We start from the raw sequence: 17,763 nt of genomic DNA, 5'->3' as shown, positions 1-17,763 counted from the left end.
GGTTTTCTTGGTGGCTATTACTTCAGCTAGATGTTATTCTGAGCTGCAGGCTTTCTCTTGTAGGGTTCCCATTTTGGAAGTTTTCTAGGGAGCGGGTTGTCTTGAGGCCTGTTCCTTCCATTCTGCCAAAGGTAGTTTTTCCTTTTCATGTCAATCAGGCAGTGGTCCTCCCGGTGTTGGGTAGCCAGGAGGGCTCTTCCGAGCAGAGACAGCTGCGCAAGTTGGATGTCAGTCAGGTCCTTCGCTCTTATGTGCAGAGGACCCAGGAGATCAGGAACTCAGATCATCTCTTTGTCTTTCTCACGGGTCCTCGTAAGGGGGATGGCGCTTCCAATGCTACTATTGCGCGCTGGATCAAGGAGATTATTGCTTCTGCTTATCTTCTGAAGAAGAAGCCTGTTCCAGAATTTCTTAAGGATCATTCCACTAGGGGTCAGGCAGCTTCTTGGGCTGAATCTTCTCTGGTGCCTCCAGTGGATATTTACAAGGCTGCAGTTTGGTCTTCTCTGCATTCATTTGTATGACACTACCATGTGGATGTTCAAGCACGTCGGGACGTGGTATTCAGTGAACGTGTTTTGGTGTCGGCCCTTCAGGGGTTCCACCCTTAATGGGTACTGCTTTGGTACATCCCATTCCCATTCTACCAAGTGACACAGAAGGAGAAATTAGGTTCTTACCTGCTAATTTTCTTTCTTTTAGCTTGGAGACTGGTATAGTCCCCCACCCTGTCTGTCTTTGTGTGGTGATTGCGGGTTTTTGTTTTGCTCACGTGCATATTTTGTTTTTTTTCTGCAGATTCTAGACTTTTTCTAGGGCCGGGGAGAAGTAAGAACAGCGGCTATGGCTCAGCTGGCTTAGCTGGTGAACTGTGTGGATGTTTTCTATACTAGGATTAAGTTCTACACATGTTCCAACAGTAGTTTATAAGTATTTGTTGTTTTTTTCCACTGTTCGGAGTGTGTTATACTGTTTTCAATTGAAGTGTTTCCTAGGTTCTGCTTGGCTATGCGGCAGACTGAGTTGCTGGGTGGATTCTAGCCTGATTTACAAGTTTGTGCTCAGTGTCCACCTGCTGGTAATAATGAGGCATATAACCCAATCGTAAAGCCTATACCTATACCAGTCTACAAGCTAACAGAAAGAAAATTAGCATGTAAGAACCTAATTTCTCCATCCTTCCTCTCCCTCAGACATCATCTTTGCTTCTACCATGTTTCCTTGAATTCAGTCCTCATATCACCTCCACTGAGAGGCCATTGTGTTATGAAATATTTCCTTAGGTTACTCTTGGGTCTCTACCTTTTCCCCTTCATTCCAGAGCTTGAATTATTCCTTGGGTTTTGGCCAGGTATTAAGGACCTGGATTGGCCACCGTGAGATAGGGCTACTGGGCTTGATGGACCCATTGGTCTGACTCAATAAGGCTATTTTTATGTTCTTATGTCTCCATCAGATTGCATTCAGTGCCTCCTTGGTATGCAAATCTTTCTTACGTATATTCATTGTGGATATCCTGAAAACCTGACTGGCAAGGGGGGTACTCTAGGACTGACTTGGGAAATACTGGTCTAGGGCAGAACTACTCAGGTCCTTTAGGTCCACTTGCCAGATTTTCAGAATATCTACAATGACCATGCATGAGAGAGATTTGCATACCTTGGAGGAAGTGCTTGCAAATCTCTCTCATGGATATCCTGAAAACCAGGCCTGCCTGTGGACGTTGAGGACCAGAATTGAGTTACCCTGGGCTAGGGCAGTGTTTCTCAACTTGGTTCTGGAGTACCTCCCTTGCCAATCAAGTTTTCAGGATATTCACAATGAATATGCATTAGCTTGATTTACATACACACCCAATTAGATGCAAATGTCTTTCGTGCATATTCATTGTAGATATTCTGAAAACCTGAATGGCAAAGGGGTACTCCAGCACCGAGTTGAGTAACACCGATCTAGGGTGCGTGTCAAGTAGGGAATGACACCGGGACAAATTTTTCCCCCATCCCCACGGGAACTCATTTTCCCATCCCAGTGAGTGCTTTTCCTGTCTCTGTCCTCATCTGCACAAGCCTCAAGCACTTTAAAATCAAAACGGTTCGAGGCTTGTGCAGTTAAGGGAATGGGACAGCGACAAAACTCATGGGGACGGGATGGGAAAATTGAGCTCCTTCGGGGGACAGGAAAAAATGTGTCCCGATGTCATTCTCTAGTGTCAAGAGCACTTAACTGTATGTTGGGCAGGATTTGCACCTCCTAATTCTATGAAGGGCCTGCACACTTAATTTAATTGGCTATAAATATGAATTGCTGCCAAGTAGTGCTTGTTAATAGCAGTTTTTTTGCTTACGCATGTAACTGACTTATGACCCTAATTTCTATGGGTTCATAGACAAAATCGCGCGAGACAACGGCACGCCGACAACTGAGCGCAAGGTTGACGGCGCGCCGAAGAAAAGCACTATTTTAAAGGGTTCCGACGGGGGGGTGTTGGTGGGGAACCCCCCCTATTTTACTTAACAGACATCGCGCTAGCGTTGTGGGGGGTTTGGGGGGTTGTAACCCCCCTCATTATCCTTGAAACCGAACTTTTTGCCTGTTTTTTAGGGAAAAAGTTCAGTTTTAAGTATAATGTGGGGGACCCCCCACAACGCCAGCTTTACTCTGTTAAGTAAAGGGGGGGGTTCCTCCCCCACACACACCCCCGTCGGAGCTCTTTAAAATAGTGCTTTTCTTTGGCACGCCGTCAACCTTGCGCTCAGTTGTCTGCTCTCAGTTGTCGGCGCGCCGTTGTTAGTCCCGTCACCATTTCTATGGGGTGCAACTGCAAGGGGTGCATGGACAAGGCAGGATCATACATACGTTCTAGAACAGACTGGACATCCACACGCCCTTACAGAATTTGTGCCTGATGCTTAGCTTTCTAACGTCTAACTTTAGACAACATTCCTAGAGTAAAACTTTCTTTATCTCTGTTATGTAAGACTGAGAACTTACAGTTTTTATTTTATTTTGCAAATGGCTTAGAATTTAATGGTGTTGCGTTATAGAAATAAACTTTTTATGTTATGTTTTGCTTCCGTTGCTTTCAACGGTTAAAAAAACCCGGATGTCTCAATCTGTCCTCCCTTCCCTGGAGCCCTATGGTAACCCTATGTAAGCGTCACTGGGTATGGGCTGTCACTTGGAACGCCATGGGAACTCTCAGTGTCAAATCCCATGTCGTTAAACATAAGCAACAATGAAGAAAACAGTACTGCATTTTGTGTTTGTTCATGTACTGAGAAAATGGCTGAAAACCCCAAATGTTTCCCAGCTGCCGCACTCCAAGGGGCAGATACAGTTCAGAAAGAGGTAATGCAAGACATGAGATGGATGGAGCATGGGGAACAGCAGGGGAAGCTTCACCCACTGCCCTTTGAGATGACATCAGGCTCTGGTGATGCACAGCTGTGCGATGTCTTCCTTACTCTGTGCCATGTCCAGGAGGTTCTTGAGCTTCTCCCAGAAAAGAGGTTGCCCGGCAGGTTCCTCAGGCCAGCTCAGGTACGTGTTCTTTCGCATGAGTTTCCTCAGCCGGTGGTACGCAGAGAGCCTGAGAAAAGAGGGGGCAAAACGATGCAGTCAGAAATCTCAGTAAGGGGTAGGGAGGCGTGCAGAAAGATCCAAGGAGAAATAAAAGCAAGCAAAACTTTTATTACATTAGATAAATTGTGAACCCACTGGGTCAGGTAGGGACAAATGACTGAATACCTAAAAATATATAAATAAATCAATTATAAAGTTATCCACGTGCAGTAGCCAGAGCTTCTTGATAAAAAGTTAATGAAGTGTGACGGAGAACATACTGGGACAGACCGAAGGTTCATCAAGCCTAGTAACCCAGATCTCAAATACCAGGCAGAAACTCAAAGAGTAGGCTGTTATAGGGGGAAAACAAGACAAAGCTAGACATAAGAAATGCCTCCACCGAATCAGACCGTTGGTCCATCCAGTCCGGTGACCCGCCCACGCGGAGGCCAATCCAGGTGTTCCCTGTTTACGTCCTAGGTGTTCCCTGATGAAGACCCTGTTTTCCCCTATCCCTCAATGTGATTTGCAAGCAGGTGTGCGTCCAACTTGCACTTGAATCCCACGATGGAGGTTTCCGTCACCACCTCCTCCGGGAGAGCATTCCAAGCGTCCACCCCTCGCTGTGTAAAACAGAACTTTCTGGGCTTGTCGCCCCTCCATTTCAGTCTATGGCCTCTCGTCCGAGTCTCATTTGACAACGTCAATATTGATGCTTCTTGTTCTATTATGTCAAAACCTTTTAGTATTTTGAAAGTCTCTATCATATCCCGTCGCAGCCTTCTCTTCTCGAGGGTGAACAATCCTAGTTTTACGAGGCGTTCTTTGTAGACAAGTTCCTGCTGAACCATAACGTATGCAGGTAAGGCGAGTCTCAGTTAGGGCACTGGTTTTTGACCTAAGGGCCGTCGCGTGAGCGGACTGCTGGGCACGACGGTCTGACCCAGCAGCGGCAATTCTTATGTTCTTATTCCAGAGCTGAGATTGTGATGTCATAATGCCTCATTCCACCAATGCCTAAAGGCCAACCTCATCAGTGATGTCTCAATACTTGCTCACATAAGAGCTGCCGTACTGGGATAGACCGAAGATCCATCAAGCCCAGTATCCTGTTTCCAACAGCGGCCAACCCAGGTCCCAACCAAGTACCTAGTTAGATCCCAAGGAGTAAAAAGGAATAAGCAGAGGATTTCCCCAAGCCATCTCAATAATGGCCCAAGAATTTCTCTTTTAGGAAATTATCCAAGCCTTTTTTTTTAAAACCCTGCTAAGCTAACTGATTTCACCACATTCTCTGGCAATGAAAAAGGAGGTGTCAAAGAAGATACAGAACTAAAGACAGCAGCTACCAACCCTAAAGCCTGTCTAGTAACCCTAATTTAGTGTAATGTGATAGGCCCCAGTTCATCTCTGGCTTTCCTCTCACTTCTTTGCAGCTACAGCTCTTCTGTGCTTAGCTCAGCTTTTCTTAAGTTCTTCTGTGGCTTTTTCATCTAGCAGGGTGCACCATGCACCCATCACCCTTTCCACAGAGAAGTATTTGGGAACTTCTTGGCCACTCTTTCCTCTGAAACATTTTAGTCTCTTGTGTGTTCCTTATAGCTTTGAATGTCTGTCACATCTTTCCTCTCCACCCGTACACATTTAGGGGCCCACTTACTAATGATATCTGATGTAGGGTCCATTTTATTCCTAAGGAAAGCACAGCTCACGCTTTCACATATATCCAGGAAAGCCTGTTTGCACCTGACATCTTTATTCATATGCACTCACAAGCTTATTTTGTTGCATATAGTAACATAGTAAATGATGGCAGATAAAGATCTGAACAGTCCATCCAGTCTGCCCATTAGTTATACTCATTAAAAATACATGATTAAATTAACTTGTCTCTTCTTTGATATTTCTGGGTCATAGACTAAGGTCCACCTGGTATTGTCCTAGGTTCCAAATGCTGAAGTTGCCATCCAAACTCACTCCAGTCTATCCAATCATCCCGTTGTTTGCAGGATAGTCTGTCCAATATCAGCCTTAGTTCCTTAATTTTTACCATTCATTTTCTAATTAGAGAAAATTAATATACTAATATTGTCAGATATTCATTTAACAGACAGGCCAGGTCCTTAGCATATACAGTAGCATTTAATAATACATAGAATTGTTCTTTATATGAAAGGCAGATCCCTGGTGGTAGTACCATGAGATTACCATCAGAGGGTCGTGTTTCTTAATTAAGTTGTAAACCACTTTGAGACTTGGGGTTTTTTTTAGGTTCGAACGTGGCATAAAAGTGTAACAAATAGAATAGAATGGAATCCCTCCCACCTTGTTTCCATAGCCAGGTGTGATGAACACAAAGGATTTCAAATTAGAAAAATGAATAGAACAAAATGAATTATAGCCAGTACCAGGAAGACTTGTACGGTCTATGTCAGGTATATAGTAATAGACCCATAAGAAGCGCCATCTCCGGATCAGACTTTCGGTCCATCAAGTCCGGCGATCCTCACATGCGGAGGCCCTGCCAGATGTACACCTGGCGTAATTTTTAGTCACCCATATCCCTCTCTGCCTCTCGTAAGGAGCTGTGCATCTAGTTTGCTTTTACATCCTAGGACGGTCGATTCCGCAATAACCTCCTCTGGGAGAGCATTCCAGGTGTCCACCACTCTCTGCGTGAAGCAGAACTTCCTGATATTTGTCCTGAACTTGTTCCCCCTTAGCTTCATTCCGTGTCCTCTTGTCCGTGTCAAATTGGACAATGTAAATAATTTTTTCTGCTCTATTTTGTCGATTCCTTTCAGTATTTTGAAGGTGTCGATCATATCCCCTCGCAGTCTCCTTTTCTCAAGGGAGAACAATCCCAGTCTCTTAAGTTGATCCTCGTATTCCAGTTTCTCCATACCTTTTACTAGCTTCGTTGCTCGTCTCTGTACCCTCTCCAGCAGTTTCATATCCTTCTTTAGGTTGGGAGACCAATGTTGGACGCAGTATTCCAAGTGGGATCTGACCATTGCTCTATAAAGTGGCATTATGACCCTCTCCAATCTACTCGTGATTCCCTTCTTTATCATGCCCAACATTCTATTTGCTTTCTTTGCCGCCGCCGCACATTGTGCTGACGGTTTCAGGGTCCTATCTATCAGTACACCCAGTTTAGAATGGGTTGAGGAGGGCTTTGAAGGAAACTCAGGTAATTTGTAACATGGACAGATGTTTGTGCGACCAGAACGACCATCGCCGGTTACACCTTTTCTTCCCGCTTTAAACCTTTTTACCCACTCATAAACCTTTCATTGATTCATGGTGCTATGTCTGCACTGAGTCAATATCCAACTGTGAATTTCCATAAGTTTTACTCCCTCTGCCCAAAGAAAGCGCCCTTCTGCATGTTGTTCTTCGATGATCAATCTTACAATGAAGCGTCCATGTTTCTGACCGCGTGGCTGCCACACAACTAAAGGCCGAGCGCTGCACTGTGCGTGGATGAACTAGCCAACAGGCAATATAAGAGTACATATATTGCATTTCGCTAGCTCTATCCTGCTGTCCACGGAGAACCTACGTTACAGGTAAGTAACTACACTTTTCGCTAGCTCTATTCCCGTTATAGTGTAATTTAACAATTGCCTTTAATTTTTGATTTGCCCTTGTATAAAGGACGCCTAGCGGTTGATTGATAATCACTCAGAGTGGCACTTACAAGTTAGGCGTTCTTTACAGAATCAGGCCCTCAGTGCGGCTGAATATAATTGCTGACGACTACAGACTTAGCTGTCCATTTTGTGAGCAGTCCACAAGCAAGAGCTGTGGTTAAGTGCCAATATTGAGAATTTAACCACATAAAACACAGTCCTGTCTTTATGTGGTTCGTCTTATGTGGTTTGATCCTGATTATTGCACTTAACTGCATAAGTTTTAGTCGAGCATATAAAACCAGGCACTCAAAGCCAGGACATGGCCCAGCATTTAATATCCAGGAATAAAACTGACTGCTGCCCCCCCCACACACACACCTCCCCCCCCCTGTCATTTCAGATTTAAAACGCTGTTGAGTTCATTGCAAAAGAATGGACTTCCCTAGGTAAACTGCTGTCTCTAATTCTATCCAAGGGGAGAGTTCCATTTGTGGCTTTTAAAAAGTCTTTTCACCGCTTCTACTCCTAAGTGACTGTGATGGGACGTAGGGAGCAGGGCTGTTGTTGTGTTATCGCCACCGCAAATCTGGTTTGTTTTTTTCTTCTACCTGGAGATGCCCAAATGCGACTATGTCCTGGACAGATGAAGACAGGCATGCATCTGAGATAGCAAGGTATAAAGAGAGCATGAAGGGAGACTTCAGGGTAGGAGATGTCAATGCCTCGAGACATCCACAGGAGGGGGTGCTGAAAAGTTCTCAGTTTCCTAAATTCTGAGCATTATTTTGCCACTGTAGCTGAAAAGAGCGTTATCTTATTTTGTTAAGTGCCAATTTGCAGAAACAAAATTCTAGAAGGCTGCTAGGTTGCATAGGGGGAGGTATGGCCAGTAGGAAAAAGGAGATATTGATGCCTCTGTGAGACTTCATTTAGAATATTGTGTACAATTCTGAACCTCCAAAAAGATATAAAAAGGATGGAGTCGGTCCAGAGGAAGGCTACTAAAATGGTGTGTGGTCTTCGTGATAAGGTGTATGGGGACAGACTTAAAGATCTCAATCTGTATACTTTGGAGGAAAGGCGGGAGAGGGGAGTTATGATAGAGACGTTTAAATACCTGTCCTATTTCCTGTCCTATTAACCCTCTTTCTTCCTCCCCTCTTAAAGTCAATCAATTTGTACCTTTGCTTAATCTTTGTAAACCTCATAGAACTTCATGGTATTGCGGTATATAAGCTGTTATTATTATTATTATTATACCTACGTAATATAAATGTGCATGGGTCGAGTCTCTTTCATTTGAAAGGAAACTCTGCAATGAGAGGGCATAGGATGAAGCTAAGAGGTGATAGGTTCCGGAGTAATCTGAGGAAATGCTTTTTTAGGGAAAGGGTGGTAGATGCGTGGAACAGTCTCTCGGAAGAGGTGGTGGACACAGAGGCTGTGTCTGAATTCAAGAGGGCCTGGGATAGGCAAGTGGGATCTCTCAGAGAGAGAAAGAGATAATGGTTACTGTGGATGGGCAGACTGGATGGGCCATTTGGCCTTTATCTGCCGTCATGTTTCTATTAGTCTTAATATGCCACCAAAGTGCCACGGCAAACACAGGAGTTTACAGTTAACAAATATAAAAGAATTAAAACCTGAAAAGAACTCCACTCTGCAACAGGACAGCCCCATAAAAGACTAGGGATACCAGATTTCCTCTTTAAAAAAAAAAGGAGATGTGGCCCCACACCGCTTTGCCCCCAACTCCATCCTCCACACCAGGGCTGCCCAATTTCAGTCCTCGAGATCTACTGGCAAGCCAGGTTTTCAGGATATCCACAATGAACATGCATGAGAGAGATTTGCATACCAAGAAGGCAGTGCAGGCAAATCTCTCTCATGCATATTCATTGTGGATAGCCTGAAAACCTGGCCTGCCAGTAATTTCGAGGACTGGAATTGGGCAGCCCTGCTCCACATGAACCTCGTGTCTCCCTCCCTGAACTCCAGGCCGCATCTGAAAAGCCTTTGCAAATGCGAGAACATCGACATCCACGCACAGGCAGAGGCCCTCCAGATACGGCACTGAGCTCAGGGCCTTCCAAAACCCAGAAAACTGCTGAGTGTTGGAAATCCTTCTAGGCACCTGGACAGTCCTCTAAAAATAGGACATGTCCAAGTTTTTCCCGGACATCTGGTAACCCTAAGAAAGACATGCCTCCCATCTTAAAACTAAAATAAAACAAAATATCTCCCGCCCCCCCCCCAAAAAAAAAAAATCATAAATCTGTACTCCACAGCCTCCCCTTCCCCCTTTGCTGATCCTCCAGTAAAGAAACCCCATAGGCTTGATGAAAAGAAAAAATAAGATAGGGGTTGACAGGTCACTATCACGTCCTTCCCCTCAGACTGAACTCACCTATAGTTGGGGATTTCTTCTAGGAACACCACAATGAGGACATCATCCTGCTGGTAGAAGATTCTGGAACTGGCCAGCTCCACCTCCATCTGGCACCATTCGCTCATTAGATACCTATTACTGACAATGCACAGGGTCTTGCGGCTGTTGGCGATGGCGTTCTGAACATTGTCAATGTAGATGTGGCCCGGTATAAAATCCCTGTGGCTGAAGCAGAGCTTGTACCTACGTGGGCTTTGCTTTTCCAGATGTGGTAGGAGTTTCTCCACTACCCAGTTCTCATCCTCTGAGCAGCAGGACACGAAGGCGTCATACTGGTAGACCTTGTTCTCTCGCTGAGGTTTCCCCCACCACCAGGCACGCAGCATATAGTAACCAAACCTCAGTGTCCACCTCAGTTTGGAGGCCAACAGTGATGTGACCAAGGTCAATGTGGTGAGCAGGAATGTGCTGATAAAGAGGGGTAAACCAATATCAAAGACACAGAAAGTCATGTCCAGCTCCGTGAAGTTGATATCTGTCACCCCAGGACCAAAACAGTTGTAGGTACCTAGTAAGGGGATTTGAACCTGCTGATTAAAGATGGACCAGTTCTGGAACCAGTAGTTCTCACAGGAGCAGAGAAGAGGATTCAAGTAGATATCAAAGTAATTCAGAGAAAATAGGTTTTTCATCAAGTTCTTACTGATATTTCTGAGCCCATTGTATCTCAGAGACAGGGTCTCCAAGGAGGTTAGATGGACAAAAGTGTCTTCTGGGGGATCTTTCACCTCACTGTTGTCTAGATTGAGACATCTGAGCTGACCAAGGCCCTTAAACATCTCCGGCCCAAAATGCAGGGAACCTTCTCTCTTGGTGTAGATGTTGGAGATGTCCAGTTCCGAGAGCGTGGTGAGGGGATCAAAGGAGAGATTGTGGAAGAAAATGCTGGGATTATTATTCAAATGAAGTTTCTTGAGTTTCTTCAAACCCTCAAACAATCTGCTGGGGGCATTCCGTGGATCTGTCTGCATCTGAGAGCTCAGATCTAGTTCCCTCAGGAACTTGAGGTGGAGGAAAGGGTTGGGAGACTGAAACTTGTTATAAGTCATCAACTGGTTTTTGCTCAAGTCCAGTGAGAAGAGAGATTTCAAAGGTTGGAAGGTATCTTGGGATAACTTATAGATGCTGTTTCTGGAAAGAGTGAGGTGATAGAGGGAGGAGAGGCCCTGGAAGCCATTCTTCTGGATGGTCAAGATTCTGTTACCAGATAGCAGGAGTGTCTTCAGGCACTTCAGTTTGGAAAAAGTGTAGGCCTTTATGAAGGATAAGCTGTTGTCCTCTACATCTAAAAGTTCAAGTCGCCTAATATAATGGAAGGTATCCCTGGTCAGGGTGGTAATCTTACATCCCTTGAATCTCAGGTAGCGTAGATTCTGCTGGCCGTAGAAGGCCAAATGATTAAGGAAGGTCAGGTAGTTCTTTGAGAGATCGAGATAGTGTAGGTTTTTCAAGGGCTGGAAGAGGCGATCCTCCAGTCTGGCAAGCTGATTTCGTTCAAGAATCAAGGTGCGTAAGAAAACTAGGGTGGCCCATGTGCTGTTGCGAAGTTCTTTCAATTTACATTTGTTCAAGAAGAGGGTTTTCAGGGATCTGAAGGGCTGGAGCTCCTTCTGTTTCAGCCTTACTATGGGGCTGGTGGAGAGGTAAAGGGTAGTCAAGTTGGTGCAGTTGCCAATGACTTCCAAGTGAGGGCCTGAAAGCTTGGAGTGTTTGATGTCCAGCAATGTCAGTCTTGGCATAGTTTGAAAAACCTGGCAGACCATGAAGGAATCCTGATGCAGGGCAGGCCTCATGCTGGACCAGTGGAGGGCAGTAAGATTGGAAAGAGGACTACCTAGGAGCTGGGAGATGTTCAATGTATTTTCATCAAAGATCACCTCCATCAGGCTGGGTGTGCTCAGGAAAGAGCTGACGTTCACTTCTGACATGTCATTCCTAGTGAGGTTTAAAGACTGCAGGCCAGGTAGGGAGCAGTAAGTCAAGTCCAGCACAGACAGGACATTACCTCGCAGGTTTAAATGCTGAAGGGCTGGTAGGGAAACTGGATTTTCCTTGGAGCACAAATGGGAGATCCTGTTGGTGCTTAGATCCAGATCACGGAGCGAGGGCAAGCCCTGAAAGGCCCGGGCCACCACTCCAAAATCTGTAAGGGCATTGAGGGACAGGCCCACTTTCCACAGCCACAGAAATGACCTCCAAGGCCACACCTGGAGATGGGCAAGGTTGTTGCCGCTGACATCCAGGACATGCAGGACCTGGAGCTCTATAAGGGCTGATGGGGCCAGATAGGAGAGTTGGTTGAAGCTAAGGTCCAAAAAACTGAGGTTGCCCAGGCCTCTGAACGTCCCATCTTCTAGATTCTCAATCCGGTTCCTACTGAGCCTTAGCTCCTGCAAGCCTGGGAGGTGGGCGAAGGTCCCAGCCTCTAGAATGATTACCATATTCTGGGATGCATTCAGCCACTGAGTCCTGTTTGGAAGGTTCTGAATGGCCGTTGTCAAGTTGGCAATCTCATTTCCCACACAGTCAGCATAATTTGGGTTTTTATCTGCAAGGAGACACTTAGAATACCCATAGCAGTCCAGGAGTGGGACCCACAGGGCCAACAGGAAACTCCAGGAGGTAAGACGGTGGCACCATGTGTGAGAACCCTTCATGCCACCCTCTGCCTTTTTTTTTTGTTGTTGTAAAAGCACCAGGTCCCGATTCACTCCATGGATGACTGGAAGTGAGACTTCTAACATCCACTGAGCCTTATCCTTGTGGTAGGTGACTGCAACGAGAGGAAGAATAGACACTCAAACACAGTTCTGTCAAGTACGAGAGATCTTAGAATAAAAACTTCCAGACAGAGAACGAAACAGGAATCTTTTTTCTTTACATGCCACACCTGGAGTAGAAGATGAGACCCAGAGCCCAGGGAAAGGTGACAGACTGATCTAATTTAAAAATACATTTGCCTTGTTTTCTAGAAGGTGTCGGGGAGGGGGGTGGGAGGAGAAAGCAAAGTTACTTACCTGTAACGGGAGTTCTCCGTGGACAGCAAGATAAGTCAGCCACACTTTTGGTGATGTCATCTACGTTCCCAATTCGGAATTGCTCTCCCAATGCTCAGGTGAGGCTTTAGGAGCCTCATCTGAGCATGTGCAGGTAGCCCTATACATACCTGTGCTGTCCCTCACTAATCCAGTGATTTCCCTAGCTTGAGTCTTATTGCAGTGTCACCCATAGGGGAGGAGGGAGGGTCAGTGTGGCTGACTTATCCTGCTGTCCACAGAGAACTCCCGTTACAGGTAAGTAACTTTGCTTTCTCATTGGACAAGCAGTATAAGTCAGCCCCACTTTTGGTGACTCTCCAGCTGCGGGGTGCGGAGGATGTAAGAGGACGGGGTCTCCGTCGGGGATAGTCCTCTCTGCGTCCCCGCTACCTCGCTGCGGTAGGGTGAGGCTGTATAAATGTCAGGTGAGGGACAGAGACAAAGCCCCAGGTACTGAGACCAGTCAGAGGTTATGCGTTGTAAACAATAGGAACTTTATGTTGGTCCTTAGAATTGGACCAACACTCCCTTTCTTTTTTTTTTTTTTTTTTAATCTACCAACATGGTAGAGTATGTATCTCAATAACAGATAGCGATTATAACAAATATATATCACCAACTTTTTTTTTTTTATTGTGCAAATTGTGCCAACATAGCAGAATATAAGCTGTCTAACAATCTCTTCTGTCTGATTCAGACAGATCAGATAGTCCTGTTCATCTAATCCAGGTATTTGTTGTGTCTGTTTTGGTCACCATTCGTAGTATGTTGAGACCAAAGTCATTGGAGGTCTGTTTTCGGGCAATCCAGGCAATAGTGTCTGGTGAGGGTGTGTGGGGTAGACCATGTGGCTGCTCTGCAAATGTCCTGAAGTGGCGTGTTGCTGAGGTTTGCCAATGTTGCGGCCATGGCTCTTAGTTGGTGTGCGGTGGTCTTTCCCTCGAGGGACACTCCCTCCTGCTCGAAACGGGAGGCAGTGCAGTTTGAAATCCAGTTGGATATAGTGCGTTTCCCCACTGGTGTTCCTGGCTTGTTGGGGTCAAAGGAGATGAATAGTTGTACTGCCTTTCGCCAGGGTTGCGTTCGTTGAATGTATAGGCGAAGTGCACGGGTGCAGTCCAAGGTGTGTAGGAGTTGTTCTGTGCTATTGGTATGTGGTCCCGGGCAGAAGGAGGGGAGCACTATCAATTGGTTTACATGGAAAGATGAGACTACCTTAGATAGGAACTTTGGATGAGTTCTCAGCACTGCGTGATCATGAAGGATCTGTGTGTCTGGTGGGTATGTCACCAGGGCCTGTAGCTCGCTGATACGCCTTGCTGATGTGATGGTAATGAGCAAGACTACTTTCCAGGTGATGAATTTGATTGGCGCATCCTCCAATGGCTCGAAGGGGTGCGCTGTTACCCTGCGGAGGATGATGCCCAGATCTCACGCTGGCAGTGGGCGGGGGGTGCAGGTTTATAAGCCCTTTCATGAATTTGGACACTAGTGGGTGTGTGGCTAGGGTCCTGTCCTCCATGCGGTTGCTGAACGCTGATATAGCGCTCAAGTGGACTCTTATGGAGGATGTTTTCAGGCCTGCTGTGGATAAGTCAAGTAAGTATTGGAATACTACTGAGACCTGGCAGGTGAGTGGATCTTCTCCTTTCAAGACACATCATATGTGGAATCTTTTCCACTTGAGCCTGTATGATTTCCTAGTTGCCGAGCGTCTGGCTGCTCGCAGTACCTCGGTCACCCCAGTTGACATGTGGAAAGGTCCAGGATTAGCTTTTCAACATCCATGCTGTCAGTGTTAGTGCTTTCAATCTGGGATGCAGAGTTTGTCCCTGGTCCTGGGTGATGAGGTCCGGTCGCAGCGGTAGGCTGATTGGCGGCTGTGCTGACATCTGGTATAGGCAGGGGAACCTCGGCCAGTAGGGCGCAATGATCACTGTGGCTGCCTCCTGCCTGATCTTCTGTAGCACTCTGTGGATGAGTGGTATGGGGGGGGAAAAGCATAGAGCAGGCGTTCCCCCCAATGTATGGAGAAAGCGTCCCTGGTTTGACTGTATTGTGCTGGTCTTTTGGAGCAGAATTGAGGGCACTTCTTGTTGTCCTCTGCAGCGAGGAGGTCCCTTGTTGGGAGGCCCCATTTGTGGAAGAGATCCTGGGCTACCTCCGGATGGAGGGACCATTCGTGGGGGTCTAGCTTTCTGCTGAGGCTGTCCACCAGGGCGTTGTTCAGGCTCGGGAGGTAGGTGGCATGGATGAGAGTATTGGTTGATAAAGCAAATGTCCAGATTTTTTGGGCTTCCCTGCAGAGGGTGAGTGAGCCCGTGCCTCCCTGCTTGTTGATAAAGAGCATTGCCACCTGATTGTCTGTCTGGATCAGTAAGGTCTTGTTGGAGATCCAGGGAGCAAAGGCTTGTAGGGCATTCCCAATTGCCCTGAGTTCTAGCGGGTTGATGTGTTGTTTGGCCTCGGAAGGTGACCAGGGGTTCTCAGATGGGGGAGGTGGGCTCCCCACCCCTGTTTTGAGGCATCTGTGATGAGTGTCAGTTGGTATTGTGGCTGCTGGAAAAGCTTGCCCATGTACAAATTCTGTTGTTGTGTCCACCACTTGAGGTTGTTGCGAACTTTCTGATCTATTGAGACTCTGAGACAGAGGCTGTGTGTGTTGGCTCCAATTCTTTCTGAGGAACCACTGAAGGGGTCGCATGTGGAGTTTGGCGTGTGGAACAACATGCATGGAGGCTGCTTGATGGCCCAGGAGGCGTAGTATTGTGCTTGCTGTGAATGTGTGTGTCTCTGATATTTGCTGAACCAGTTTTTGTATTGCTTGTTCCCTTGAGTGGGGCAGAAAAGCTGCATTCAGGGGCGTGCAGATCCTTGCCCCAATGAATTCTATTGATTATGCTGGTTGTAGCATGGATTTTTTGGTGTTTACCCCTGGGATTGCAGGAGTGACATCGTTGTATTGACTGCTGTTGTCGTTTTCCAGGCTGATGGACCCACCAGCAGCCAGTCGTCCAGGTAAGGGAACACGCATATGGCGCTCTTGCGGAGGTGTGCCGCTGCTACCATGACACATTTTGTGAAGACTCTCGGTGCAGAGGAGAGTCCAAAGGGGCAGGACCCTGTATTGGAAGTACTGGGTTTGGGTCCTGAACCGCAGAAACATTCTTTGGGAGGAGTGCATAGGGATGTGTGAATACGCATCTTGGAGGTCCAGTGAAGCCAGCCAATCGTCCTTTTGAATTAGTGGTAGGATTGTTCCTAAGGAGTGCATACGAAATTTCTCCTTGGTTACATACTTGTTTAGGCCTCGAAGGTCTAGGATGGGTCTGAACCCGCCTGTCTTTTTGGGGATGAGAAAATAGTGGGAGTAGAACCTTTGGTTGTGCTGTGACTTGGGTACTGGTTCTATTGCTCTTGCTTGAAGGAGAGCTTTGATTTCTCTGAGGATGAGTTCTTTGGTGGGTTGCTGGCGGGTATGTGTGGAATCTGATGCGGTATTCCTTTTTTATGATTTGTAGCACCCATTTTTCTGTTGTTATCTTCTCCCAGGCTTTGTTGAAAGCGGAGAGGCGGCCCCCAACAGGGGTGGAGGGCCTTGTTGATGAGTCAAAAGCGGTAGTGGAAGTAGCTGGCTTCTGCTGTTTTCCCTCCCTCTGGCGCTGCCTTTGCTGGTAAGGGGCGCTGCAGGGTTGTGCTTTCTGTCTGTGGGACGGCCCTCTTGTCTGGTTGTCGAAGCACCTTACGGTGTTATTTTGTCGGCGATAGTGGTTGGTGCTAAGCCGCCTTGATGCCGGGGTTTTTTACAAAGCCATCCGAGGAGAGGGTTTGGAGAGTTGTGCAATTGGCTTTCATTGTGTCCACTGTTTCCGTGATTTTGTCTCCGAATAAGTTCTCCCCTGAGCAGGGTGCATCAACGATACGCTCATGGGTGTCCTCGCATAGGCCCAATGCCTGCAGCCATGCCAGGTGTCTGGATGCTATGGCCACTCCGGCCGTGCGGGCAGATGTTTCAAATGCATCAAAAGTCGCTTTTATCATGTGTTTTCCGCATTCCTCCATATCCTGTAATATGGGGACTATGCAGGCTTTTCCCTCGGGGTTTCCTCTATTTTCCTCCGGAGGGCATCATTGTACAGGGTAAGGTGGAACAGGTGAGAGTCAATTTTGGCATTCAGTATGGAGCCATGGTGGACCTTTTTTGGCGGTAGCGTCCAGGGTCCTGTGTTCTTTGCCCGGAGGGTCGTTGGCCTGCAGGCGGTTGCTCTTAGCTTTCTTAAGGGCACTTTCTACTATGGTGGACTGGTGAGGGAGCTGTGGTTTGTCAAAACCCAATACCTCGCTGATCTGGTATTTTTTGGTCTAGCCTCCTGGACACGGCCAGGCCTGACCGTGGGGTTTTCCAGATCTGGTCCTGGCAATCTAGTAGCATTCTGTGAGCTGGTAGTGCGGCTATGGCCTTTTGCACCTTTAGGTATTTCAGCAGTCTTCTTCTGTCGCATCTAGCTCCTGTACTGGGGTGAGTGCCAGCTTGGAAGCTACCTTCTGGAGGAACTTTGGATAAGTGAGGTCCTCCGCCGGCATGTCAGACTGTGTTGTCCCAGACGCGGGCTCTGTGTCTGGGGTGTCTTGGGTTGTTGATGTGTGTGGGCTGCCCAGTGTTGAAGCATAGCTTTGCTGGTAGCGCCCACTGCGTTTGGAAGCATAGCCGTCTGTGGCTGGAGAGTGTGATGCGGCTATCTCTGCTCCCTGCCTCCATGTTGCCGGTGGTTGCAGTGTCTGCTCTGCATTCGGTGCTGAGCTTTTGCTCTGCGCCCTTTGCCCGGAGAGTTGCTGTGCGATGAATCTGTTGAAAAAGTCGAACAATTGTCCATGAGCGGTAGGAGTGGTCAGTTGGCGTGGCTGGATGTTGGGATCTGCGACCGATTCACGTGGGTGGTCAGCCGGCTGATGGGGTCTGCCCCTGCTCCTGGTCCCACGATCTTTCGACCTTCTGCGCCTCCACCGTCTTGGTGAGGCTGCTGCTGCTGATGATGAAGAGGAGGGGGAGGAAGATGTTCTGTCTCCTTCA

At 47.1% G+C, this 17,763-nt stretch overlaps 1 protein-coding gene across 1 annotated transcript; it reads right to left on the bottom strand.

Moving 5' to 3' along the window:
* Nucleotides 1-2,799: 2,799 nt before the first annotated feature.
* LOC117368674 (toll-like receptor 13) lies at nucleotides 2,800-17,124 on the bottom strand. The gene is made up of 3 exons (XM_033962399.1): nucleotides 17,031-17,124; nucleotides 9,613-12,427; nucleotides 2,800-3,592 (listed from the first exon to the last, which is right to left on the bottom strand). Exons 1-3 carry the CDS (start codon nucleotides 17,122-17,124, stop codon nucleotides 3,427-3,429), a joined length of 3,075 nt encoding a protein of 1,024 aa, XP_033818290.1. The 3' UTR covers nucleotides 2,800-3,426.
* Nucleotides 17,125-17,763: the final 639 nt, after the last annotated feature.

The sequence above is a fragment of the Geotrypetes seraphini genome, chromosome 10 (assembly GCF_902459505.1).
Source record: "Geotrypetes seraphini chromosome 10, aGeoSer1.1, whole genome shotgun sequence".
NCBI classification, from domain to species: domain Eukaryota; kingdom Metazoa; phylum Chordata; class Amphibia; order Gymnophiona; family Dermophiidae; genus Geotrypetes; species Geotrypetes seraphini.
The sequence above is the reverse complement of the archived record's forward strand: the minus strand, read 5'-3'. Positions and strand labels throughout refer to the sequence as shown.